The sequence below is a fragment of the Chiloscyllium punctatum genome, chromosome 3, assembly GCF_047496795.1.
Source record: "Chiloscyllium punctatum isolate Juve2018m chromosome 3, sChiPun1.3, whole genome shotgun sequence".
NCBI classification, from domain to species: Eukaryota; Metazoa; Chordata; class Chondrichthyes; order Orectolobiformes; family Hemiscylliidae; genus Chiloscyllium; species Chiloscyllium punctatum.
In genome coordinates, this window is record NC_092741.1 from 15,569,614 (window position 1) to 15,597,295 (window position 27,682).

Here is a 27,682-nt window from a genome sequence, read left to right on the forward strand (position 1 = left end):
GTATGCCTTTAATCTTCATTTTTCTGCTGTAACTCAGTTAATCTGAGCTAAAGATGTCTGCTTTGTCATCTATCTGCTCCTGGATTGTGTCAACCATTTGATCAAATAGGACCTCTGCTAATTCCACTTCAACTTTCTTATCTCTACTCTCTGATCTCACTTGTTTCAACTGGGGACTTTGTGACCTCATTACCACACAGTCAGGAAAAATGTCAGGATATGTGCCCTGCAATGGTTCAGTTGGCTGAGTTTCCAATGGCTTTTCGACCATAGTAGGCAGCACTCCTATCTGTGAACCAGTTACATCACTAGCAAAGACAAATTGTATTCCTGGAGTTGAGAGTTTGTCCAGGACACCGATCACAACTTCCCCACTCATCACTGGACACTCTAACCTCATTCTACAGAAGTGAACACTTTTTGTCTCACCGTGAATTCACCTTTTCTGCCAATAGTCATTTAGCGGTACATATCTCCTCATCTTTCAACATCAAAGATTGAGAGGATTGTGTATCTCTCAATATTGTAACTTAGAGTCATAAAGTCATAGAGATATACAGCATGGAAACAGACCCTTCGGTCCAACCTGTCCACGGTGACAGATATCCCAACCCAATCTAGTCCCATCTGCCAGCACCCGGCCTATATTCCTCCAAACCCTTCCTATTCATATACGCATCCAACTGCCTCTTAAATGTTGCAATTGTACCAGCCTCCACCACATCGTCTGGCAGCTCATTCCATACACATACCACCCCGTGCGTGAAAAAGTTGCCTCTTAGGTCTCTTTTATATCTTTCCCCTCTCACCCTAAACCTATGCCTTCTAGTTCTGGACTCCCCAATCCCAGATAAAAGACTTTGTCTATTTATCCTATCCATGCCCCTCATAATTTTGTAAACCTCTATAAGGTCACCCCTCAGCTTCCGACACTCCAGGGAAAACAGCCCCAGCCTGTCCAACCTCTCCCTATCGCTCAAATCCTCCAACCCTGGCAACATCCTTGTAAATCTTTTCTGAACCCTTTCAAGTTTCACAACATCTTTCCAATAGGAACGAGACCAGAATTGCACGCAACATTCCAACAGTGGCTTAACCAATGTCCTGTACAGCTGCAACATGATCTGCCAACTCCTGTCCTCAATACTCTGATCAATAAAGGAAAGCATACCAAACGCCTTCTTCACTATCCTATCTATCTGCGACTCCACTTTCAAGGAGCTATGAACCTGTACTCCAAGGTCTCTTTGTTCAGCAACACTCCCAAGGACCTTACCATTAAGTGTATAAGTCCTGCTAAGATTTGCTTTCCCAAAATGCAGCACCATGCATTTATTTGAACTAAACTCCATCTGCCAATTCTCAGCCCATTGGCCCATCTGGTCAAGATCCTGTTGTAATCTGAGGTAAGCCTCTTCGCTGTCCACTTCCAATTTTGGTGTCATCTGCAAACTTACTAACTGTACCTCTTATGCTCGCATCCAAATCATTTATGTAAATGACAAAAAGTAGAGGACCCAACACCGATCCTTGTGGCACTCCACTGGTCACAGGCCTCCAGTCTGAAAAAAAACCCTCCACCACCACCCTCTGTCTTCTACCTTTGAGCCAGTTCTGTATCCAAATGGCTAGTTCTCCCTTTATTCCATGAGATCTAACCTTGATAATCAGTCTCCCATGGGGAACCTTGTCAAACACCTTCCTGAAGTCCATATAGATCACATCTACTGTTCTGCCCTCATCAATCCTCTTTGTTACTTCTTCAAAAAACTCAATCACGTTTGTGAGACATGATTTCCCACGCACAAAGCCATGTTGATGATCCCTAATCTGTCCTTGCCTTTCCAAATACATGTACATCCTGTCCCTCAGGATTCCCTCCAGCAACTTGCCCACCACCAACATCAGGCTCACGGTCTATAGTTCCCTGACTTGTCTTTACCGCCCTTCTTAAACAGTGGCACCACGTTTGCCAACCTCCAGTCTTCCGGCACCTCACTTGTGACTATCAATGATACAAATATCTCAGCAAGAGGCCCAGCAATCACTTCTCTAGCTTCCCACAGAGTTCTCGGGTACACCTGATCAGGTCCTGGCCAATGACAGCATAACCTTGTTAAAGGATTAGCATCGCCACAAGTGCATCAATACTAATCAGATATAACACCTTATTGCAGGTCTCTCCAAGCTTCTAGAAGCAACAGAATCCGTCGCTGTTCTCGCAAAAGAATTAGCACAGAAAGAAAAGGAGTTGGCAGTGGCTTCACGTAATGCTGATAAGGTTAGTGTGCATAATGTTTTAAAATATTATATTGTGTATCTTGTGTTCATTAGGAAGTTCAGAACTTGAGTATTGCTGAAAATAAACCCATTTTGTTGAAACCTTTTGTCTTGCACTCATCAGGAAATTTTGCAAGAATATCAATTCAAGAGGAAAGCCAGCATTTACATTGCATGAGTGAAGAGTGCTGATGGGTGGCAAGTAGATTCTGAATGGTAGAGGTGTTGTCATGAAGAATGCACCAATTAATAATATTGGACAGTTAACTGCCAAGCTTTGGTAAAATTATAAGCCAGGCTGGGTTAGTTAGGACATTGACATGAGAAATGAACTAGTGAATGGCATTCAACAAAGTGCCGCACAAAAGTCTCCTGTATGAGATAAAGATGCATGGCATTATGGGTAATGTATTAGCATGGATAGAGGATTGGTTAATAAGCAGGAAGTAACGAATGGGGATAAATGGGTGTTTTTCTGGTTGGAGATCAATGACTAGTTGTGTGCCTCAGAGATGAGATTTGGGGCACTATGATCTTATGCTATAAATTGTGTCTTATGATCCTGCCCCACTAATTGCCTGATGAAGTAGCAGCACTCCAAAAACTAGTACTTCCAAATAAACCTGTTGGACTATAAGCTGGTGTTGTGTGATTTTTAATTTAAAAATATTCAGTGATTCCACCTTCACCATCTTTTAAAGTAGGCAGTTCCAAAGCTGCACAACTGTGATGGAAGAAACTCTGGTACTTTACATCTCTGTTCTGCTCATTCCAGGTGTCAATCTAGGAAACCTCCTCTATCGCATCTCAAAGGCATATGCAGTCTTCTTTAAACAAGGACACCAAAACTACAAACAGTATTTGAGGTGTGGTCTCACCAATGCCTTGTACAATAGAAGCATAACATTCTTATTTTTGTGAAAGTGAGGACTGCAGATGCTGGAGATCAGAGTCGAGAGTGTGGCACTGGAAAAGCACAGCAAATTAGGCAGCGTTCGAGGAGCAGGGAAATCAACGTTTCAGGGAAAAGCCCTTCATCAGGAATGAGGCTGGGAGCCTTGGGGGTGGAGAGATAAATGGGAGGGGGATGGGGCTGGGGGAAGGTAGCTGAGAGTTCAATAGGTGGATGGAGGTGGGGGTAAAGTTGATAGGTGGTGGCACAGTGGTTAGCACTGCTGCCTCACAGCGCCAGAGACCTGGGTTCAATTCCCGCCTCAGGCGACTGACTGTGTGGAGTTTGCACATTCTCCCAGTATCTGCACGGGTTTCCTCCAGGTGCTCTGGTTTCCTCCCACAATCCAAAAATGTGCAGGTTAGGTGAATTGGCCATGCTAAATTCCACCTAGTGTTAGGTGCAGGGGTAAACATAGGGGAATGGGTCTGGGTGGGTGCACTTCGGCGGGTCGGTTGGACTTGTTGGGCCGAAGGGCCTGTTTCCACACTGTAAGTAATCTACTCTAAGTCAGGTCAGAGGGGAGGGTGGAGTGGATAGGTGGGAAGGAAGATGGACAGGTATGACAGGTCATGAGGGTGGTGCTGAGCTGGAAGGTTGGATCTGGGATAAGTGCGAGGGAGGGGTATGAGGATACTGGTGAAATCCACATTGATGCCCTGGGGTTGAAGGTTCCTAAGGTGGAAGATGAGGCGTTCTTCCTCCAGGCCTCACATAGGGAATAGCGATGGAGGAGGCTCAGAACCTTCCACGTCCTTAGCGGAGTGAGAGGGAGATTCCTTTTAAATCTTTACCCTCTCACCTTAAACCTATTGCCCTCTAGCTTTGGAGTCCCCTACCCTAGGGAAAAGACCTTGTCTATTTACCTTATCCATGCCCCTCATGATTTAATAACCTCTATAAGGTCACTCCTCTACTTTCGATGCTGCTGGAAAAGTAGTCTTGGCCTATTCAGCCTCTCCCTATAGCTCAAACCCTCCAACCCTGGCAACATCCTTGTCAATCTTTTCTGAACCCTTTCAAATTTTACAACATACTTCCTATGGCAAGGAGATGAGAATTGAACCCAGTATTCCAATAGTGCCCTAACCAATGTCCTGTACAGCCACAACATGACCTCCCAACTCATATCGTCAATGCACTGACCAATAAAGGCAAGCATACCAAATGCCTTCTTCACTAGCCTATCTACCTACAATTCCACTTTAAAAGAAGCATGAACCTACACTCCAACACCTTTGTTCAGCAACACACCCTTACAGAAGCTTACCATTAAGTGTATAAGTTCCACCCTGATTTGCCTTTCCAAAATGCAGCATTCCAAATTTATTTAAATGAAACTCCATCTGCCACTCCGCGGCCCACTGACCCATCTGATCAAGGTCCCATTGTACACACAGGTAACTTTCTCGGCTGTCCACTACACCTCCAATTTTGGTGTCATCTGCAAAGTTACTAACGATACTTCCATGTTCACATCTAAAATCACTTATATTTGCATGATATTGTACTTTTATTCTTCCTGTCAAAGTGAAAAATATACATTTTTCCACATGATGCTCCAGATTTATATCTGACTACAATGTCCTTTGTATCTTTTTCACAACGTACTTCCCTATTTACCATGGTGCTGACTGTGAAGTTTTCTATCACACCTTCACTCAACTCATTTCAGCAATGGATGTAAACCATAAAAAGCTGGGGCCCAGCACGGACCTTGTGAGACTTTACTCATCACAATCCTGCCAATCAGGCAAAGACCCATTTATGCATTCTCTGTTTTCTGCCAGCCAGCTGGCCAGCCAATCTTCTATCCATACTAACATGTTACCCCTTTTACCAAGAGTTTTTATTTTCTGCAATAATCTTTGATGTGGCACCTTGTTAAGTGCCTTCTACAAATTTAAGTGTAGTGCATCTACAGCCTTACGTGTACCATTTTCTGCAATAATCTTTGATGTGGCACCTTGTTAAGTGCCTTCTACAAATTTAAGTGTAGTGCATCTACAGCCTTACGTGTACCAGTATCTACGTTATTGATACTGCTGATGTGCTGCTTCTGTGAATGACTCATAGCTCTCCTGGCGATAGATAATATCTTTTAATCTCCAAATTCAAGTCATTTCATACTCCTATCTATGCAGCCAAAGAGGATAAAAAGCAATCAACTCAAAATTACTGAAATGCACCATATCCTTGCAGCTGTTTTCTATTAGCTGCAGTTGTTCACCTGGAGCCTACTGCTAGAAAATTAATGAGTTTCATTTCAAAATGTTGTTAACTGCAGCATCACAACTAAAAACAATATTAAAGATATTTTTCCTGACTTTTTTCTCTGACAATCCGCAGGTTCTAGGAGAGGTCACAGTGAGTGCTCAAGCAGCAGAACTGGTCAAGAATGAAGTCATGATAGTGAAAGATAAGGCCCAGAAAATTGTGGATGAAATCGAAGTGGACAAAAATATAGCAGAGGGCAAACTAATCGCTGCAAAGCCAGCTCTTGAAGCTGCAGAGGCTGCTCTCAATGTAAGTATTGTGACTGACCCATGGAGAATTTCTTAAATACATTGCTTTTATAAATATGCTAAATCAAATTCCCATGGTGCTAAAATAAGGGGTATCTGGGGCAACAGAAGTAATTTAAACCAAGGTTGCAGCACTGTCTGTTGTTAAGCAAGAAATGTTGTAATGAAGGGGCAACTTGGAAGCGTAAAAAGACCAAATCTAACAGAAGAAGCAAGTGGTATAGAGGTGATACTAACAACAAGAGATCCATAATTGATGATCATTATTTATTAAAACAAAAGAAACTGTATCCATTTGATGAAGTAATTAAAGCAGACAAGATTTTTTTCTAAAATTGTAAGGCAACAGGAATTATTAGAAGTGCCATCATCAGCATAAATCATTCAGGGAATGCTATCTGCAAAAGGGTAGAAACCAAGATTACTGGAATATTATTGGATTACTGGAGGCATCTATGAAGAGTAAACAGTTAATGCTTCAAATCCAGCATACTGCCAGAAACAAAAACAGAAATTGCTGGTGAAACTCAGCAGATCTGGCAAGATTTGTGGAGAGAAAATAGAATTAATGTTTCAAGTCCAGTGATCCTTCTTCAGCAATTTCTGTTTATTTCAGTTCTCAAGTATCCACATTCTTTCTTTTGCTTTATTCATCTTCAAGACGTCAAGCAGCAGGATTTATTCAATTAAATCTGGGAAAAGGACAAAAATTGTTTATACGTTCATGAAGAATGGGAAATTATCAAGTTTTATTTGCAGAAATGTAGGAAACCTTTGTTTTGGCCCCACAAAGTGGGATACTTGTGTTTTGGCCACAAAAGCTTGAGAAAACACTCCAGTAAGCAGGACAGGAAAGTAACATTCTGACTACACAAGGGAGAGAAAAGAACATTTCTGGACTGTAGATTTTAAATTTAGCAGGCAAAGAGAATGGAATAGTAGGGTTAAATGTCTCTAAAGGAATGACTATAAAGCACGTCAAGATAGTGCATTCCTTTTTGCTGCTCCAGCTTAAATTTCTTCCCGTATCACTGTGTTATGGTCAGTTAGCTCACACACTCTATAGCCCTCACTCATATCCAAACAAGCTTAAAAACTTTGCATCTTTTGGATAATTACAAAGACTTCTCCACTCCTGCCCTCCTGTTCCTTTACTTGCCTCATCCATACTTGCACTGTTCTGATGCTTACATAATATAACAGCCACTGAAGATGATGGTTATGCTAAAAGTAATTCTGCAATACAAGGGGTGTCAGATAGCAGAGAATGCAAGTGTACTTCACAAACAGAAGTTCTGACTGTTGTGCATGGATGCCTGAGCTTTATTCAATGGCAGGAGTTCAACAAGAGAGTTCTTATAATTAGATTACTTGCAGTGTGGAAACAGGCCCTTCGGCCCACCAACACGCCAAAGTGTAACCCACCCAGACCCATCCCCCTACACCTAACACTACAGGCAATTTAGCATGGCCAATTCACCTAACCTGCACATTTTTTTGGACTGTGGCAGGAAACCGAAGCACACCCACGCAGACGCAGGGAGAATGTACAAACTCCACACAGAGAGTCACCTGAGGTGGGAATTGAACCCAGGTCTCTGGCTCTGTGAGGCAGCAGTGCTAACCACTGTGCCACCGTGAGTTCAATTGATAGTTTTTATTCTCAGTTCTTAGGGCTGAAGGAATCAAAGGGTATGGGGAGAAAGCAAGAACAGGCTTCTGAGTTGGACAATCAGCAATAATCATATTGAATAATGGAGCAGGCTCGAAAGACTGAATGGCTGACTCCTATCCCTATTTTCAATGTTCCTGTGACAGTAAGGAGGTCAAAAAAGAAATGGCCATGCTACACCATTCAAAAATAAACCAGACAGGCAGGTAACTGGTCAAGAAGCATCCAGTTATAGAAACACAGCTCAAGGAATTGTTAATTACTCAATGAGCAATTATTGAACAATGAACAACTGTAAAAGATTTCTGTAGATGCCTCCTCGCAGAGCGCTTTAGGGAACATCTCCGGGACACCCGCACCAATCAACCCCACCACACTGTGGCCCAACATTTCAACTCCCCCTCCCACTCTGCCGAGGACATGCAGGTCCTGGGTCTCCTCCATCGCAGTTCCCTTACCACCCGACGCCTGGAGGAAGAACGCCTCATCTTCCGCCTCAGAACACTTCAACCCCAGGGCATCAATGTGGACTTCAACATTTTCCTCATTTCCCCTTGCCCCACCTCACCCTAGTTCCAAACTTCCAGCTCAGCACGGTCCCCATGACCTGTCCTACCTGCCCATCTTCCTTTCCACCTATCCACTCCACCCTCCTCTCTGACCTATCAACTTCATCCCCACCCCCATTCACCCATTGTACTCTTTGCTTTCTTCTCACACCCTCCTCTCTGACCTATCACCTCCATCCTCACCCCCTATTGTACTCTATGCTACTTTCTCCCCACCCCCACCCCCCTTTCATTTATGTTTCCACCCTGCAGGTTCCCTGCCTCTATTCCTGATGAAGGGCTTTTGCCCGAAACGTCGATTTTCCTGCTCCTTGGATGCTGCCTGACCTGACGTGCGTTTCCAGCACCGGTCTAATCCAGACTCGGGTTTCCAGCATCTGCAGTCCTCGTTTTTACCCTCTGCATACATTATGAAGATCTCATAAAGTATGATGAAATTTGCAATTATGCAGGATTGGCAGAAATGATTTCCACCACTGAAGGAAATTCACATGAAAGAAAATGGCAAAGTTGCAAGAAGACACAAGTAATGAGAAAGATAGTAAGCAGTATGACTCATTTGAGCTCCTTCATGAATTTTTAACTGAAGTTGTTCAGACAGCAGCTTAGCCTGGTAAACAAATCATTACAACAGGTTTGAATTTGACATCATGACAAGTTCACAAGGATCATTTCAATTCTTCATTTTCCAAGGAAGAATGATCCCTACCAGTGACAGAGATCACATAGCGATCTTTAAGTATATGATTGAGGATGTGAACATAATGGATTCACCAATAAAGTCATTGACTGAGCAAATGGAAGTGTCCAACCTAATAAACCATTGAAGTACAGGGTCTACATAGTTTAGCACAGGTTGGATGACAGATTGCGAATTTGATCTGCTTGCCTCAGATTGAAGGTAGATCTCATATGGTTCCATAGAAGCCACATCTGAGGTCAGATGACCACTGTCTACAGATGGAAGACATGGTCAAGCAAAGACTTAGTTGGCACAGATCTCCAAGATACTTTCAAGAGGAAATTGCCTGGCTCAGAAATCCATAATACTGCAAAAAAAAACAAAATACTGGATTCACGAGGCACTATCTTCGCTGAAGTAAATGAGTGAGATTGAAACCCCTTTGATAATGTTATGGTGTAATTACCTGTTTCAGCAGGCAATAGTTCCTCTGTGAAGGAAATTCAGGGCATTAAATTTCATCCAGAAGAGATTATGGACCAATTGCCTGGCTCATTCGGCCAACTTCCTCCATGAAGGACATTTAAGAGATAAATGGTCCTCTATAGGATGGACTCTTTACAAATCTCCTAAGGTCAAGAATAAAATCAGTGTCAAAATTCTTCAAGCCAAGAGCTATAAATCTTGAAAGTCTAAAGGAAATGTATTCTGGACGCACAGCGAAACCCTCAATCTTTCTGAGTTTGTGAAGGCAGACTTAAGGAGAAATTAGGTAGGAATAAATGTGATTATGTACATGAATGAAAAAATGTTAGTTTTGGGAAGAAAGCTTGGGAGAGGATGTTGCGTCAGGTTATAGTTCTGAAAGGATTAATGCCATTCAATTGATGATGGTATTAGAACGTGCATAAAGAAAGGCAGAACATCTTTGAATCTCAAAAGTGACAGGCTTGTTTTCCTACATCTTCCAAAGGCCTTAGCAACAATGGTTATCTTATTAAAGTAACTTGTACCAGATTGCCATCATGCAAAAAACTACATTTTAAAAGGCAAAAACCTCTTATCATTAGCTACCTTATGGTTTTCCTCTCTCACTTTAAACCAAGTACGGTGTATAGCCCAGTCAGCAAAGAAAAGATGGCAGCAGTTTTCCCAACCACATGAGAGTAGGCGGTGGTTGGCATCACACCTTTACACAGCATGATATACCATTATGGAAATGATTATCATTTTTCCAGATCAGAGATCCTGATGCAGAGTTTCATGGCCTCCTGCTGGGCAAAACCAGGAATCAGATCAGGGGAATAATGAAGGGGAAGTGATCAACAAGAAAACAATATAGCTTGAAGTGAGGAACAGATTTTTATTCTATTTGACTAGGATTTTGATCAGTTGTCATTTCTGAGTATCACCCATTCTTTTAGTGTCATTGTTCTTAATTTTTTTTAGATTAGATTACTTACAGTGTGGAAACAGGCCCTTCGGCCCAAAAAGTCCACACCAACCCGCCGAAGCGCAACCCACCCAGATCCATTCCCCTACATTTACCTCTTCACGTAACACTACGGGCAATTTAGCATGGCCAATTCACCTAACCTGCACATTGTTTTTTGGATTGTGGGAGGAAACTGGAACACCCGGATACACGCATACACAGGGAGAATGTGCAAACTCCACGCAGAGTCGCCTGAGGTGGGAATTGAACCCGGGTCTCTGGCGCTGTGAGGTAGCAGTGCTAACCACTGTGCCACCGTGCTGCCCACAGAGGTGCACAATACTAATGTTTGGCAAAAACATACCCAAACCTACACTTGCCAGTCGAGTGATAGCTTTAGCAATTCTACTTCAGTTGCCTTCTAATTAATTTTCTATTATTGTGACATTATTAATGTCATGAATGTGCCATTCTGACCTTGAAGTTTTTTAAGAAAAAAAACTGTTCAAAAACCCTTTCAAGATCAAAGACATAACAGACAACCATCTGTTCCCAGAAGGGTTCGAACCCTCAGTAAATTTATCTTAGCCTGCATCATGAAGGGAGAGACATACATGAACTACACAATGAATCCTTGTAAAAGAATAATATTTCAAAGCTTCTGAGAGAACAGGAAACTGGAAGGACGCCACAAGGAATTCCAAAGTAAACAATGGCCCATTTGAAATGAACACAGTATCCATTTTGCTTCGGTTGTAATAAGAGATCCTATGAGCAACCTTTTTAAGGAGTACAAAATTCTGAAAGCCAGCACCAGAAAGGAATAAAGAAGACAAACTATTATTGAACCTGGCTTGCAAGGGTCACACATTTGTAGTATTCTAAAAATGAAATAAATGAGCCTTCAATTTCTCCCAGAAACTGTCCTGTTCAATTCACCCGTGGAAGTCTTTTTTATTCATACTTGCTGCACACACAGATATGAACATATAAAATTGAAAAAGAAGGAGGCCAATTAACCCCTCAAGCCTGTTCCGTTATTCAGTGAGATTGTGGTTGATTTAATTATTTCACGACAAAAAATATCATAGTGCGAAAATTCTGGCTTCAATTTTTCAACTACTTCACCTCAGAAAGAGAAATCGTCAAAAAGATAACGGAAACTTCTAATGCTTTCAAATGTTCTAAGTATATTTTATCCATACTTACTTTTAATCTTTTTATCTGTATTTTAGTTAGTAACAAGTTAAATTACTTTTAACTTTTTAATTTTTCATAGAAGTTGAATAATAAACTAACATTTATCTTCTGCTTTATTTTAAATTGAAACACTCAAAAGCTAAAATCTAAGATGGGGAGAGGGAAGACCTGAGCAAATACAATCCATTTTAAAATTTAACAAGATCTAGACAATGTCCAACCTTGAGCAAACAAGTGGCAAGTAATGTTCATGCCACACAAATGCCAGGCATTGCCCATCTCCAGTAAGGGCACAGATCACACAGTGACTCAGTGGTTAGCACCTCTGCCTTACAGCGCCAGGGACAATTCCTGCCTCGGGAGGAATGTGGAGTTTGCACATTCTCCCCATGTCTGCCTGGGTTTGCTCTGGTTTCCTCCCACAGTCCAAAATGTGCAGTTGCCCTTAGTGTTAGGTGCATTAGCCAGGGGTAAACATAGGGGAATGGGTCTGGGCGGATTGCTCTTCGGCGGGTCAGTCTGGACTTGTTGGGCTGAAGGGCCTGTTTCCACACTGTAGGGACTCTAATCTAATCTAACCACCACCTCTTGATATTCAATGGCACGGTTGACCAGAAACTAACTGAATTTGTCACATAAACACAGTGGCTGCAAGAGCAGGTCAGAGGCTTGGAATATGACAGTGAGTAACTCACCTTCTGACTCTCCAAAGCCAGTCCATCTACAAGGCAGACCCCAGGACTGTGATGGAATACTCCCTACTTGCCTGGATGGATGCAGCTCCAACAACACGTAAGAAGCTTGACACCATCCAGGACAAAGCAACCTGTTTGATTGGCACTACATCCACAAGCATCCATGCCTCCACCACTAATACTCAGTCACAATAGCATGGACTATCTACGTAATACAATGCAGAAATTCACCAAAGATCCTTAGTAGCACCTTCCACACCCATGACCACTTCCATCTAGAAGGACAAGGGCAGAAGATTCTTGGAAACACTATCACCTGCAAGATCCCCTCCAAGCCACTAACCATCCTGACTTCAAAATATATCACTGTCACTGGATCAAAATCCTGGAATTCCCTCCCTAAGGTCATTGTGGACAGCAGCAGTTCAAGGTAGCTCACCACCATCTTCTCAAGGGCAACTAGAGATAGGCAAGAAATACTGGCGCAGCCAGTGATACCCAAGTCCACAAGTGAATAAAAAGAATACAAATTTACACTTCACAGCCCACTCTGAAGTGGTATTGCCACATCACTTGTAAAGAGCAAGGAATTAAATGTTATGTTCATATATTTCCTGGGTTGCCATATTTCACTTCTGCATTGCAATCATATGCTGAGTAATAGAATAAATGCATTCCATGAAACTCCAGAAATTTGAGTGAAAAGTATAATTATTTTTTAATTAATGAGAAGCATAAAACATGATACCTAGGTCTCCTGATGCAGAGGTCCAGCTGTTCTGAAGACTCCTCATTGACTCATTGAGATTTAGGGCCCATCGAGTCAACACCATTCAAAAAACAATTTTAATCTCATTTTCCAGCCTTGTACACTTATGATGCCAAACATACATCTAAATACTTCTTAAATGTTCCAGATTTCCACCATCCTCTGTGTGAAGAAAAGGTTATCCCTCACATCTCCTCTAAATGTCTTGCCCTTAACCTTAAATTTATTTCCCCAACCATTGATCCCTCCACCAAGGGTAAAGGCTACTTTCTGTCTCCGCTACCTATTTCCTTCATATCTCGATTCTGTCACCTCTCAGTATACTCTGCTCCAAGATCCACAATTACACACTCCAACAAAGCCATCAAAATAATTGAAATGCTGCAGCTCCAGATCAGAATTTTCCTTTGAAGAAGGCACCTTGAAGAGAAATGTGACTGGCTGCCACTTTGTGTGCTGGGCATTTGTTGAATCATGTAACTGCCTGTGTTTATTCAAATACATTAACAAATTTCGGTTTTCTTTCCAGACAATAAAACCTGCTGACATTTCCACTGTGAGGAAGTTAGCCAAACCACCTCACCTGATTATGAGGATTCTTGACTGTGTGCTCGTTCTCTTCCAAAAAAAAATGGATGCAGTCACCATGGACCCTGAAAGACCCTGTCTCAAACCATCCTGGGGCGAGTCTTTGAAGGTTAAACAATTTATTATTATACTGTGAGGTTTTGCCAATTGAATTTAAGTTTTGGCTGCTAAGCATTGCAATAACTCCACAGAGGCTGGTATGCAGTTATCAAGTCACCCTTTATTTATGTGTATACAATAACACTGGCTGTAGTCAACCAGCTCAGAGTTAGTACCTGAACTGAGGAGATTCCAAATCTCCTGGTTATAATGTTTTTCAATCCAATGTTATATAAATTGATAAAATACTTGACACACTAACAGTCAACAGTCAAAAAAACTAAAAAGAAATGGGGTCTTGAAAACAAACGCCTCAAGTTCCCCTATAACAAACAGGCAAAGCAATACACAGAACCAACAAAATAACCACATCACAATCATCCAAAGAAAATCACAGTGAACAGCCAAACAACAGTGCATAAAAGGAAACAGACATGCCAGTACTTCCAGCAAAATTAACTGTCCCCAGAGATACACAATGCGCATATGGAAACACGATACACACATAAGGGTACAGGACAAACTGCGAGGGGCAGAGTACATTCCAAGACAGAGTCCATTCACAAGGCAGACTCCAATCACACAATGGGGGCCACCCCCAACACAGGAACTGTTCCCAGAGTTCTCCATCTGACCCAAAATCCACTTCCCAGACTGGAACCTGCCTCCAATAGCAGGGTTCACTCCTGACATCAGGTCCTCCTCCTGTCGTCACGGTGCACACACTGCACACCACGGCTCAAATCTCCAATGAAGTCCAGTCTATTCACACCACCACAACCCACCACAAGATAACAAATCAGCCTACCCAATGAGATTGGGCCCACCATAGCAGTTCAATCCATGCATAGGAATCAAGGTAGGGCAGGTAAGAAGTTCAGACCAAGCAGGTGACTAAACCCAACACCAAATTGCATCCTCCACTCCTACTTCTTCGCCAAAATAGCAGTACTGCTAGTTGCTACAGGCCAGCTGAAAAGCCAGTTTCCAAAGGCAAAGGATTGAAAACAGAGTGCCACTGGCTGTAGTCAACCAGCTAAAAGTCAGTTCTTCAAAAAAGGGAAAAATAAAACCCAGCTCCATCAAAAGGAAAAAGGCCCCATCATACCACTGGCTGTGGCCAGCCAACTCAAGAGCCAGGAACCTAAGTAACACTGGCTGTGGCTAGTTGGCTCAAGAGCCACTTCCCACAGATGGACTAAAACCAAGAACAAAAACTCACAGTTACACTGGCTATAGTCAGTCAGCTCAAGGTCAGTCCCTGAAAATCACAGTGAACAGCCAAATAACAGTGCATAAAAGGAAACAGACATGCCAGTACTTCCAGCAAAATTAACTGTCCCCAGAGATACACAATGCGCATATGGAAACACGATACACACATAAGGGTACAGGACAAACTGCGAGGGGCAGAGTCCAGAGGAGATTCTAATCTCCGGGTTACTTTACTTTATGAAGTGGTACAAAATACAAGCAGTTAACAATAAACAATAAGCATGAGTTCATAAGAAAAGCAGTTTACAGAGGAAAGGGGCAGCAAGGTCAAACCTCAAGCCCCACTGTACAACCAGTCAACAGGGAAATGAGGATGTACCTCAAATCCCATGTTATATTATTCAAAAGGAAACAGTGGCACAAACTCACACAGGACAGTTCAATCAAATGAACGATAAAACAGTGCATAGAACACAGACACCCCTGGAACCTCCTGGTTATATTTTTTCTTTTTTACTCTCTCCCTCCTCACAGTACATTGGCTGTGGTCACTCAGCTTGGAGTCAGTCCCCTGATCTGAGGAGATTCTAATCTCCTGGGTTTTTTTTTAAGTCATAGGTATGCAAAACACAATACACAAGAGAAATAGGGACAGACCAGAGGGTGCCCAAAATTTCACAAAACAAACAGCTTTACATAAAATACATGCAGGATTTTCACTCAAGTCACTGTCCTCTTAAAGATACTACAATGACAGAAATCCAATAAAGTGTCCATTTCAGCCCCTAATGGCAAAATTTACAGCAGGCTGGAGCCCACAGTACACAGTTGGAAGCACTTAACACATCGCCTGCACCCAGGCACAAAGAAGAGTAGTCTACAAAACATCATATAGCCAAAAACAACATTCAACAATAAAACCCATTGATTACATAACTGAACTCCCCTGACACCCTCCTGCCCCTGAGGACCCTACACCCCACCTCACCCCAGCTCCAAACGTCCAGCTCAGCACTGTCCCCATGACTTGTCCTACCTGCCTATCTTCCTTTCCATCTATCCACTCCATCCTCCTCTCTGACCTATTACCTTCATCCCCTCCCCCATTCACCCATTGTACTCTTTGCTACCTTCCCCCACCCTCCTCCCTGATCTATCACCTCCATCTCCACCCCCATCCACTTCTTGTACTCAATGCTACTTTCTCCCCACCCGCACCCTCTTATTTATCTATCCACTCTGCAGGCTCCCTGCTTCTATTCCTGATGAAGGGCTTTTGCCCAAAACGTCGATTTTCCTGCTCCTCGGATGCTGCCTGAACTGCTGTGCTTTTCCAGCACCACTCTAATCTAGAACTATGTACTGACTAGACCGTCTTTAGCTAGCCTTCCTGCAGGACAGTTATCGGCCTTCCAGTCTTCAGCTGCCCTGTGTACTGACTGACCCTCCCCAGATCCGCTTTCCTCTGGGCAGTTCGTCAACCACTCAGCTCCCAATCACCCTGCAAATTGACTGGACCTCCCTGGGCTGCTTTCCTATGAGCAGATTGTCAGTGTTCTGGATTCCAGCTGCCCTGCATACTAACTGACCCTCCCCAGCCCACAATCCTCCAGCCCGGTCATCGTCCTCCCAGCTCCTGGTCACCCTATATACTAACCAAACCACCCCCAACCTGCTTTCCTAAAGTTGGGCTGTCAGCTTTCCAGCACTTGGCCTCCCCGCAAACTGACTGACCCTTTTACCTCACCAGCTTTCCTCTGGACCGGCCACCTGGCTCAGCCTCCCTGCATACTGATCAGCTTGCCTATACCGGCTTTTTTGTGAGCATGCTATCAGTTGCCTGGTCCCCACCCACCCCAGCCCACCTTCCCCACAGGCTAGTCATTGACCATCCGGCCCCCAGCCAACTCGCAGGCTGGCTGCCTCTCCCCGACCAGCTTCCTGCAAGCACGCTGTTGGCTGCCTGGCCTCCGGGCCACCCCACGTTTTAACAGACCCCCACCCCAAGCCGGCTTTCCACCAGGCCAGTCATTGACCCTCCGGCTGACAGCCACCCCATATACTGATTAGCCCACTCTGGGCCACATTCCTCCGGGTCAATTATCAGCCACCCGGTCCCTGGTTAATCCATACACTAACTGGCCAGTAGGCTGCATTTCATCACACAGACCAGCCAAGGGCCATTGAGCACTCAGCACTCACGGTCCTCGGCCAACCTTCTAATCTCTAGCTACTCAACTACACGCATAAAAGCCCCAAACACAATCAATTACAGACCCACATACAGTAACCAGATTTACAAAATCCTCACACAATAGAAATTCCCATCACCGGACAGAGTCCATGCCCAAAGGCAGAGTCCACATACAAGAGCAAAGTCCACTTCTGACAGCAGAGTCCCTACATGTAAGCAAATCCACACACAGAGCAATCCACACACAAGCAAAGTTCGCTCACAGGAACAGAATCCCCCTGTGGAAGCATGGTCCACACACAGGAGAATGCCCTACCTGCAATGACATAACCCATAAACCAACAACACAAGGCTGGGTCGCATCACAGAGTCATCCTAGAACTCACAAGTCTCTTCAACAGTACCACTGGCCATTTAGTCAGCCAATTCAGGAACCAGTTCTAATAAACAATAGTACATACCGCTGTAACTGAGCCAGCACAGAAATCAGTTCTCCTCACTGGAGCACACTGGCTATGACCAGCCAGTTCAAAGTCAGTTCCCCTGAACTGAGGAGATTCTCATCTCCTGGCTATATGTTTTTCAACTGAGGAGATTCTAACTTCCTGATTACATTGGTCAGCCAGGGCTTTACTGATTAGCCCAGGTCAATGACCCCAGTCAAGAACCACATAGTCAACAAGTCTAACCAGTTCCAATCACTACAATGTCTTCTGACAGTTATTAAATTCACAACATGGGAACATAGATACAGGAGTACGCCATTCAGTCCCTCGAGCCTGTTCCATTATTCAATGATATCTTGGCTGATCTGTGCTCTTATTCCATATATCTGACTTTGGCCCATATTCCTTAGTACCTTTGTTTTACTAAGATTTATCTATCTCACATTTAAAATTAACAACTGTTCCACCATCCACTGCCATTTGTGGAAGAATATTCCAAACATCTACCACCCTTCCTAAGTAGAGGACTTTTCTGGCATCTCCCTTAAACAGTCTGGCCCTAATTCTCAGACTATGCTCCCTAGTTCTGGAATCCCCAACCAGTGGGAAAAGTTATTTTAATGTACCTGTTTTTTCCTGTTAATATTTTGAAGACATCAACCTCAGGAAGGTTGAGAAGATCATCTTTTAACCTTCTAAACTAATCTGTATAATCTGTCCTCAGAACTTAATGTCTGAAGTCCAGGCATTATTCTTATAAGTCTATGGTGTACTCCTTCCAAGACCAGTATATCCTTCCTTAGGTGAGGTGCCCAGACCTCCTCTCAGTACACCAAGTGGGGTCTAACCAGGGTTTTGCTAACTGCAGCATTACATCTGCATCCTTGTCCTCTGGAATAGGACCAGCATTCCATCAGCTTGCTTAAATATTTTCCATACCTGTTCATGGCATTTAAAGATCGGTGCATCTGAATCACATTTCTTTTGATCCATAACGGATACCTCACACCTGTTTGCATTGTATCTCATCTGATGCTGGAACAGCGCAGCAGGTCAGGCAGCATCCAAGGAGCAGGAGAATCAACGTTTCGGGCATGAGCCCTTCTTCAGGAATGAGGAAAGTGTGCCAAGCAGGCTAAGATAAAAGGTAGGGAGGAGGGACTTGGGGGAAGGGCGTTGGGAATGTGATAGGTGGAAGGAGGTTAAGGTGAGGGTGATAAGGTGAGGGTGATAGGCCGGAGTGGGGGTGGGGGCGAAGAGGTCAGGAAGAAGATTGCAGGTTAGGAAGGTGGTGCTGAGTTCGAGGGTTGGGACTGAGACAAGGTGGGGGAGGGGAAATTGAGGAAACTGGAGAAATCTGAGTTCATCCCTTGTGGTTGGAGGATTCCTAGGCGGAAGATGAGGCGCTCTTCCTCCAGCCATCGTGTTGCTATGGTCTGGCGATGGAGGAGTCCAAGGACCTGCATGTCCTTGGTGGAGTGGGAGGGGGAGTTGAAGTGCTGAGCCACAGGGTGGTTGGGTTGGTTGGTCCTGGTGTCCCAGAGGTGTTCTCTGAAACGTTCCGCAAGTAGGTGGTCTGTCTCCCCAAGATAGAGGAGGTCACATCGGGTGCAGCGGATCATATCATCCGTCATCATTTCCGCCACCTCCAAACGGACCCCACCACCAGGGATATATTTCCCTCCCCTCCCCTATCAGTGTTCCGGAAAGACCACACTCTCCGTGACTCTCTCGTCAGGTTCACACTCCCCACCAACCCAACCTCCACTCCCAGCACCTTCCCCTGTAACCACAAGAAATGCAAAACTTGCGCCCACACCTCCCCCCTTACTTTCCTCCAAGGCCCCAAGGGATCCTTACATATCCGCCACAAATTCACCTGCACCTCCACACACATCATTTACTGCATCCGCTGCACCCGATGTGGCCTGCTCTATATTGGGGAGACAGACCACCTACTTGTGGACCGTTTCAGAGAACACCTCTGGGACACCCAGACCAACCAACCCAACCACCCCGTGGCTCAACATTTCCACTCCCCTTCCCACTCCACCAAGGACATGCAGGTCCTTGGACTCCTCCATCACCAGACCATAGCAACAAGATGGCTGGAGGTAGAGCGCCTCATCTTCTGCCTAGGAACCCTCCAACCACAAGGGATGAACTCAGATTTCTCCAGTTTCCTCAATTTCCCCTCCCCCACCTTGTCTCAGTCCCAACCCTCGAACTCAGCACCACCTTCCTAACCTGCAATCTTCTTCCTGACCTCTCCATCCCCACCCCCACCTTATCACCCTCACCTTAACCTCCTTCCACCTATCACATTCCCAACGCCCCTCCCCCAAGTCCCTCCTCCCTACCTTTTGTCTTAGCCTGCTTGGCACACTTACGTCATTCCTGAAGAAGGGCTCATGCCCGAAATGTCGATTCTCCTGCTCATTGGATGCTGCCTGACCTACTGCACTTTTTCAGTAACACATTTTCGGCTCTGATCTCCATCATCTGCAGTCCTCACTTTCTCCTTGAACCTCATCTGCCACAGTTTTGCATAATCAGTGAGTCTGTCAATATCTCTTCGTAATTTTATGCTATAATCTACAATGTGAATTGACTTTGTGTCATCAGCAAATTTGGATACGTGATTTTTCTATGTCATTATTCAAGTCATTAATAAATAATGTGAATAATTAAGGCCCTAATAGAGATCCTTGTGGGACACCACTATTTACATCCTTCCAATTTGACTAGTGACCCATTGTCCCAACATTTTGTCTCCTGGCACTTAACTAATTATCCCTACATTCTGCTTTCTGGCACTCAGCTAATTTTCCAGCCATGTCAGTAATTTACCTTCAGTTCCATGGGTTTCTACCTTAGTTAATAATTTCTTATATAGTATGGAACTTTATCAAATGCTTTCTGAAAGTCAGTATAAGCAACATTCATAGACAATACCCTGTCCACTCCCCTCGTCAGCTCTTCAAAAAATTCAATGACATTTATCAGGCATGATCTATCAGTCATGAATCCATGCTGGCTCTCCATGTTTAACTGAGCATTTTCAAGGTGTTAAGTTACCCCATCCTTTTTTGAGTGGAATTAACTGTCAACCATATTGGGGGTGAAATTTCTCTCCACCATCAGCCAGTATGGGCTTAAAGCAATTGATAATTGATAAGTCTATTAGCTTCAAAGAAATAGAGAACCTGGCTCTGCGTGAAATAATTCTAAGCCCATTTTGTTTTCTCTTCATTTTTTATTTATATCCAGAAGTGACATCACATGCAATTGAATGGTTTTTCCCACCACCAAATCTCCTCTGGCAATTTTCACCAATTAACTACCACCATTAAATCCTCATTGTTCAATTTATATGCAGAGCCCATTAAGCGCATTTTGTTCTACTGACGAAAATCAAGTTCACTTCCAGACACTGCCACACATTTCAGATTGATTGTTACAAAACTGTTGAACATTGATAGAGTTGCGTCTATGGGCTTTATCTTAGGAATCAATCGATGTAGTGTGAATGACTTATAAATTCACTCCACAGTTTCCTTTAAGAAACATTAAGACGAAGTGTTTTGCGTTGTTTGTTCTTTATTTCATGCATAAGTACAATTTTGGGGATTTACTGAGTACCAAGGGTACTCACATGATACAACACTAATCAAGCTATCGACTCATTAAAGCCATCAGTTTTTATCAATGACTCAGTCTGAATTGTAAAAAGGAATTCTTATTTATTTACCTTTATTCTAGTTGTTGAGTGGCACTGGCTTTCTCCAGGCCCTGCAGCAGTTTCCAAAGGACACCATCAATGATGAAACAGTAGAACTTCTCCAGCCATATTTCATGATGGAAGATTATACATTTGAACATGCTAAGAAAGTCTGTGGGAATGTCGCTGGTTTGTTATCCTGGACTCAAGCTATGGCTTCTTTCTTTGCTATCAACAAAGAGGTTCTGCCGCTCAAGGTAATACTGAACAAATGAATCAAAGCACAGAAAAGATTTCACTACATGATTTGATTTCTGCACAAATATCCTTCAGAATTGTCGACTCTGCTGTTTGAATGTTTTCATTTTTGCAGAAGTCTAAATGAAAATAGAAATGTTAATGGTTTCCAGCTTGTTACAAAACTTCATTTATGAAGAACGCAGGATGGAACATTGGTACCTTTGTTTTATGGTCTAGCTTTAGGTGTGCTCATATCTAGTTGTGCATTAGCTGAATATCTTAAATTTTCCTACCACCTTTCATGGAAAAATGGCAAAATACATTTTATTACTTTACACTCATTGGAACATAGAACACAAGTCAGTCATTTTGTCACTTGAACCTGTCCTGTTATTTAAATAGGCTCATGGCTGATTGGATCAGAAGTCCCTTTCCTTGCTTTGGTTCAAATCCCCTCAGTAATCCTGCCTAACAAAAATATATTTATCTGATTTTTCAAATGACACAACCTCAACCACCTTTTGGCAAGAGAGTTCCAAATTCCCAACACTCTTTGTGCCCTCACATCACATATATATAATTTGACTCTCATTTCAAGGTTATAATTCTTTATTCTCCTTTATGGGAAATAGTTTCTTTCTAGCCATCCTATGAAAATCTTTAACATCTCAAACATTAGGTCAACAATAATCTTCTATACTGAAGTGAATACATATCTAGATAATGTAACAAATAATCCTCATAATTTGACCATTTGAACCCCTGTATAATTCTAGTCAGTGAGCACTGCCTCCCTCCCCACCATCCCCACCCCCTACCTCCTCCTCCTTCTTTCATGATCAATTGTGCTTCTTCAGTTGCAGTGCCCAGAACCAAGTGCAGTAGGTACTCTGGATATATTTGACGTAGAATTCCATACAATTATAGCATAATATCTGCTCATTTTGTCTTGTTAGCCCTCTTGAGATAAAAAGCAACATTCTATGAAAGTTCTGAATATTGTCTGTCCAGTATTTAAATGTGTTTTTATACAAATGTATATATGCATATATATATATTAAAGTCACAGAGACGTACAGCATGGAAACAGACCCTTCAGTCCAACACGTCCATGCCGACCAGGTGTTCTAAATTAATCTAGTCCCATCTTTTAAATATTGTAATTGTACCAGCCTCACCACTTCCTGTGGCAGCTAATTCCATACACACACCATTATTAGTTCCTAAATTCACTCTAATTATAAAATATTCTGATATAGCTTTCTTCAGCTCAAGGTAAATGAGTCCACACTTTCCGACCTTTACCTTAATTTGCCAGTTTTTCCTGTACACCTAACATATCACTTTCTGTTTACATCTATTGCTGTAACATGCTGATATCAATGAGAAGGAAAATCTGCCGGTGCTGAGATTGAGAAGACATTTTGTAAAAAGATTTGAAATGATAGGTTTCTGTTTTTAACATCTGTATTTAGGCTAATTTGGCAGTGCAAGAAAACCGCCTCCAACGGGCCATGAAGGAGTTAGGAAGTGCCCAGGCACAGCTGGATGAGAAGCAAGCTGAGCTCGACAAGGTACAGGCCAAGTTTGATGCTGCCATGAAGGAGAAAATGGTGAGTCAGAATCCATAGGACTTGTAGCTAATTTTTTTAATATGATTATTGATCAATGTCCAAATGTTCAAGTTTATTTATGTTTTGATATATTTAATTTAATTATGTGTTTGTACAATGTATTATTTAACCTAAAAATGTAATATGGTGATGCATTTAAATTGCACCAGTAAGAAGAGGATGCATGTTTTTGCTGCTAACTACACATCATCAGTTAATGTGCCCAATACACATTATCAATTGTGTGAGGTAGGAGAATGTATTCAAAAAGTAAATATGGCATTCATATAGTGCCTTTCACACTTTAGATAGCTCAAAGAGGTTTATAATGGGGGAGAAAATGGGTGAGATACCAAATTAGTATTTCGCATCAGTATTTACCATGGAAAAGGATATGAAAGATATAGACTGTAGGGAAATAGATGGTGACATCTTGCAAAATGTACAGATTAAAGAGGAAGTGCTGGATGTCTTGAAACGGGTAAAGGTGGCTAAATCCCCTGGACCTGATCAGGTGTACCCTAGAACTCTGTGGGAAGCTACAGAAGTAATTGCCAAGCCTCTTGCTGAGATATTTGTATCATCGATAGTCACAGGTGAGGTGCCGGAACACTGGAGGTTGGCTAACGTGGTGCCACTGTTTAAGAAGGGTTGTAAGTACAAGCCAGGGAACTATAAACGTTGGTGGTGGGCAAGTTGTTGGAGGGAATCCTGAGGGACAAGATGTACATGTATTTGGAAAGGCAAGGACTGATTAGGGATAGTCAACATGGCTTTGTGTGTGGGAAATCATGTCTCACAAACTTGATTGAGTTTTTTGAGGAAGTAACAAAGAGGATTAATGAGGGCAGAGAGGTAGATGTTATCTATATGGACTTCAGTAAGGCGTTCAACAAGGTTCCCCATGGGAGACTGATTATCAAGGTTAGATCTCACGGAATACAGGGAGAACTAGCCATTTGGATACAGAACTGGCTCAAAGGTAGAAGACAGAGGGTGGTGGTGGAGGGTTGTTTTTCAGACTGGAGGCCTGTGACCAGTGGAGTGCCACATGGATGAGTGCTGGGTCCTCTACTTTTTGTCATTTACATAAATGATTTGGATGCGAGCATAAGAGATACAGTTAATAAGTTTGCAGATGACACCAAAATTGGATGTGTAGTGCACAGCAAAGAGGGTTACCTCAGATTACATCAGGATCTTGACCAGATGGGCCAATGAGCTGAGAAGTGGCAGGTGGAGTTTAATTCAGATAAATGTGAGGTGCTGCAGTTTGGAAAAGCAAATCTTAGCAGGACTTATACACTTAATGGTAAGGTCCTAGGGAGTGTTACTGAACAAAGAGACCTTGGAGTACAGGTTCATAGCTCCTTGAAAGTGGAATCACAGGTAGGTAGGATAGTGAAGATTGCGTTTGGTATGCTTTCCTTTATTAGTCAGAGTATTGAGTACAGGAGTTGGGAGGTCATGTTGCAGCTATACACGATATTGGTTAGGCCACTGTTGGAATATTGCGTGCAATTCTGGTCTCCTTTCTATTGGAAAGATGTTGTGAAATGTGAAAGGGTTCAGAAAAGATTTACAAGGATGTTGCCAGGGTTGGAGGAGTTAAGCTATAGGGAGAGGCTGAACAGGCTGGGGCTGTTTTCCCTGGAGAATTGGAGGCTGAGGGGTGACCTTATAGAGGTTTACAAAATTATGAGGGGCATGGATAGGGTAAATAGGCAAAGTCTTTTCCCTCGGGTTGGGGAGTCCAGAACTAGACAGCATAGGCTTAAGGTAAAAGGGGAAAGATATAAAAGAGAGCAACTGGGCAGTTTTTTCACGCAGAGGGTGGTATGTGTATGGAATGAGCTGCCAGAGGAAGTGGTGGAGGCTGGTACAATTGCAACATTTAAGAGGCATTTGAATGGGTATATGAATAGGAAGGGTTTTGAGGGATATGGGCCGGGTGCTGGCAGGTGGGACTAAATTGGGTTGGGATATCTGGTCGGCACGGACGGGTAGGATCGATTCTGTTTCCATGCTGTATATCGCCATGACTCTATGACCTGATGTCCAGAGCAATTATAATATCAACAATTAAGATGCAGAGCCTTCCAGAGCCAATGTTTTTCACTTTACCCACCTGATGTAGACAATAACAAAACAGAAAAAAATGTATTTCTGATATTTTAAGTGATTGAGCTTTCCACCCACCTTTTTAAATGGATGATGAGAATGCTGGAGAAATTCTACCCCTAATTGTATGGCTGACATTCAGAGGGCTGAGGAACTGGCACTAACTGAAGCTGTTTTTTTATTGTTTAGGACTTGTTGGAAGATGCAGAAACATGTAGAAGAAAGATGGAAGCTGCTTCAGCATTGATTGATGGTCTGAGTGGTGAAAGAATCAGATGGACAGAGCAATGCAAGGAGTTTAAAGCACAAATCAACAGGCAAGTGCTAACACTTGTTGCTCATAATATTATAAATACCAGAACCCTGATGTCCAATGGGGACAGGTTAAAATTACAGGTGAAGCACTTAAAGCTTACATCATCGCTGTTTTAACTGCACACTTTGAGGACGAACCTGCAGTTTGAGTTTCATGAAAATATTCAAATCAGATAGATATTAATACAGATAAGTGTGAGGTCTTGCATTTTGAAAAGTTTAATCAAGGTAGGAGTTTCATGATCAATGGTAGGGCCTTAAGGAGTGTAGTGGAACAGAGGGACCTTGAAGTTCAGGTGTATGGTTCTTTGATCGCGGAATCACAGGTAGACAGGGCAGTGAAGGAGGCTTTTAGCACACTGGGCTTTTTTCTTTGGAGCACAGGAGACTGAGAGGGAATCTTATAGAATCATGAGAGGCATGGATACGGTGAATGCACTTCGTCTTTTTCCCAGAGTTAAGGAATTGAGGACTAGAGGGCATCAGTTTAAGGTTGGAAGGGAAAAAGGAAAAAGGGAACCCGAAGGACAATGTTTTTACACAGAGCGTGATACGCATATGGAATGAGTTGCCAGTGGGTGTGGTTGAGGTGGGTACATTAACAACATTTAAAAGGCATTTGGACAAATATATGGAAAGGACAGGTTTAGAAGGATATGGGCCAAATGCAGGGAAATGGGATTCGTGTGGATAGACATTTTCGTCGGCATGGACCAGTTTGGGCCAAAGTCCCTATCTCCTTACTGTAGGACGCTATGATACTAAACCTATAGGATGCCCATACTTTATAACTAACATCACAACAGTTCCACTTGAGTCAGAATTGCCTTTAAAAACAAAAGAGAACAAAAGAACAAAACAGAAGTACAGCACAGGAACAGGCACCTTGGCCCTCCAAGCCTGTGCTGATCATCATACCCTAATTAAACTAAAAAAAACTTCTGCCCTTAATCAGTCCGTATCCCTCTATTCCCTCCCTATTCATGAAACCATCCTGATGCCTCTTAAATGTCACCAATGTGCCTGCTTCCACCATCTCTTCTGGCAATGCATTCCAGGTTTCTATCACTCTCTGTGTGAAAACCTCCCATCTCCCTTAAACTTTCTCCCTCTCACCTTGAACGTGTGCCCCCTTTGTAATTGGAGCTTCAACTATGAGAAAAAAAGCCTCTGACAATCCACCATATCTATGCCTCTCATAATTTTGTAGCCATCTATCAGGTCTGCTCTCAGCAACCATCTTTCCAGTGAAAACAATCCTAGGCTTTTGAACCTTTCCTCATAGCCAATGCCCTTGAGACCAATCAACACCCTCGTGAACCTTCTCTGCATTCTCTGCAAAGCTTCCACGTCCTTCTGGCAGTGTGGCGACCAAAACTGCACACAATACTCCAAATGCAACTGGATAAGGGTTTTATATAGCTGCAACATGGTTTGCCAACTCTTGTACCCTCCATTCCCCGGCCAGTGAAGGGTGGCATGCCATATGCTGATGCTTTAAACCTGGTGACAAAAGGACTAGGCACCAGAAAAGGCTGATGATGAATTAGCATTTATTAGGGAACAGAAAATAACTAGTAAAAGAACCATTAAGGAATTAAAATCTTTTATTGAGGTATTATGATTTGAAGTACACAGCCTGAAAGGAATTCAGTCATAACTTTCTGAAGGAAATTAGGTTTCTATTTGAAATGAAGATATTGCTGAGACTATGTGAAAAGAACAGGCAATTAGAAATAATTGAACATTCAAACAAAGTGCTTCCACAGGCATATTGGACTGAAAGCACACCTTTTAAGTTATGATTCAATGCTGCAAAGATGTTTCTGGTGCCCAACAAGCACTTTTGGAGGATACCTTTTCAATTGTTCCTACACTCTTGATAGGAGTCAGAATCTTAACCTGAGTGGCTATTCATATAACCTTGCAATTAGCCTGTGACCTGACTGCCTGGTTGGTATAGTGAAGGGCTTGATGAAGGGCTTTTGCCCAAAACGTCAATTTTCCTGCTCCTCAGATGCTGCCTGGCCTGCTGTGCTTTTCCAGCACCACTCTGATCTAGACTCTGACCTCCACCATCTGCAGTCCTCACTTTTGCATAGTCTGGTGTAGCGCAGAGCGGGGACTCTGGCAGTGAAAAGGCACAGCCTGGTGTAGCCCGGAGCACAGAGTCTGGCAGTGGCATGGTGTGGGCTGGGTAGCCCAGAGTCAGACTTTGGTGATGGCATGGTGTGGGATTCTAGGGGCAGAGAAAGAAATGTTGGACTCTGTTTAATTATCCTCTTTAATTTTTATTAAATGTTATTAAAATGTTATTATCTTTAGACAGTACTTTCCAAACACCATTAACT

General features: G+C 43.0%; 1 protein-coding gene across 1 annotated transcript in view; it reads left to right on the forward strand.

Moving 5' to 3' along the window:
- LOC140453953 (dynein axonemal heavy chain 8-like) overlaps positions 1-27,682 on the forward strand; it is a 1,210,036-nt gene that overhangs the window by 1,053,777 nt on the left and 128,577 nt on the right. Inside the window, exons 69-74 of the mRNA XM_072548830.1 lie at positions 2,178-2,281; positions 5,582-5,758; positions 13,309-13,476; positions 21,084-21,299; positions 22,758-22,895; positions 25,206-25,333. Of these exons, the coding sequence (XP_072404931.1) occupies positions 2,178-2,281; positions 5,582-5,758; positions 13,309-13,476; positions 21,084-21,299; positions 22,758-22,895; positions 25,206-25,333 (931 nt within the window). The remainder of the gene's footprint in view (positions 1-2,177; positions 2,282-5,581; positions 5,759-13,308; positions 13,477-21,083; positions 21,300-22,757; positions 22,896-25,205; positions 25,334-27,682) is intronic.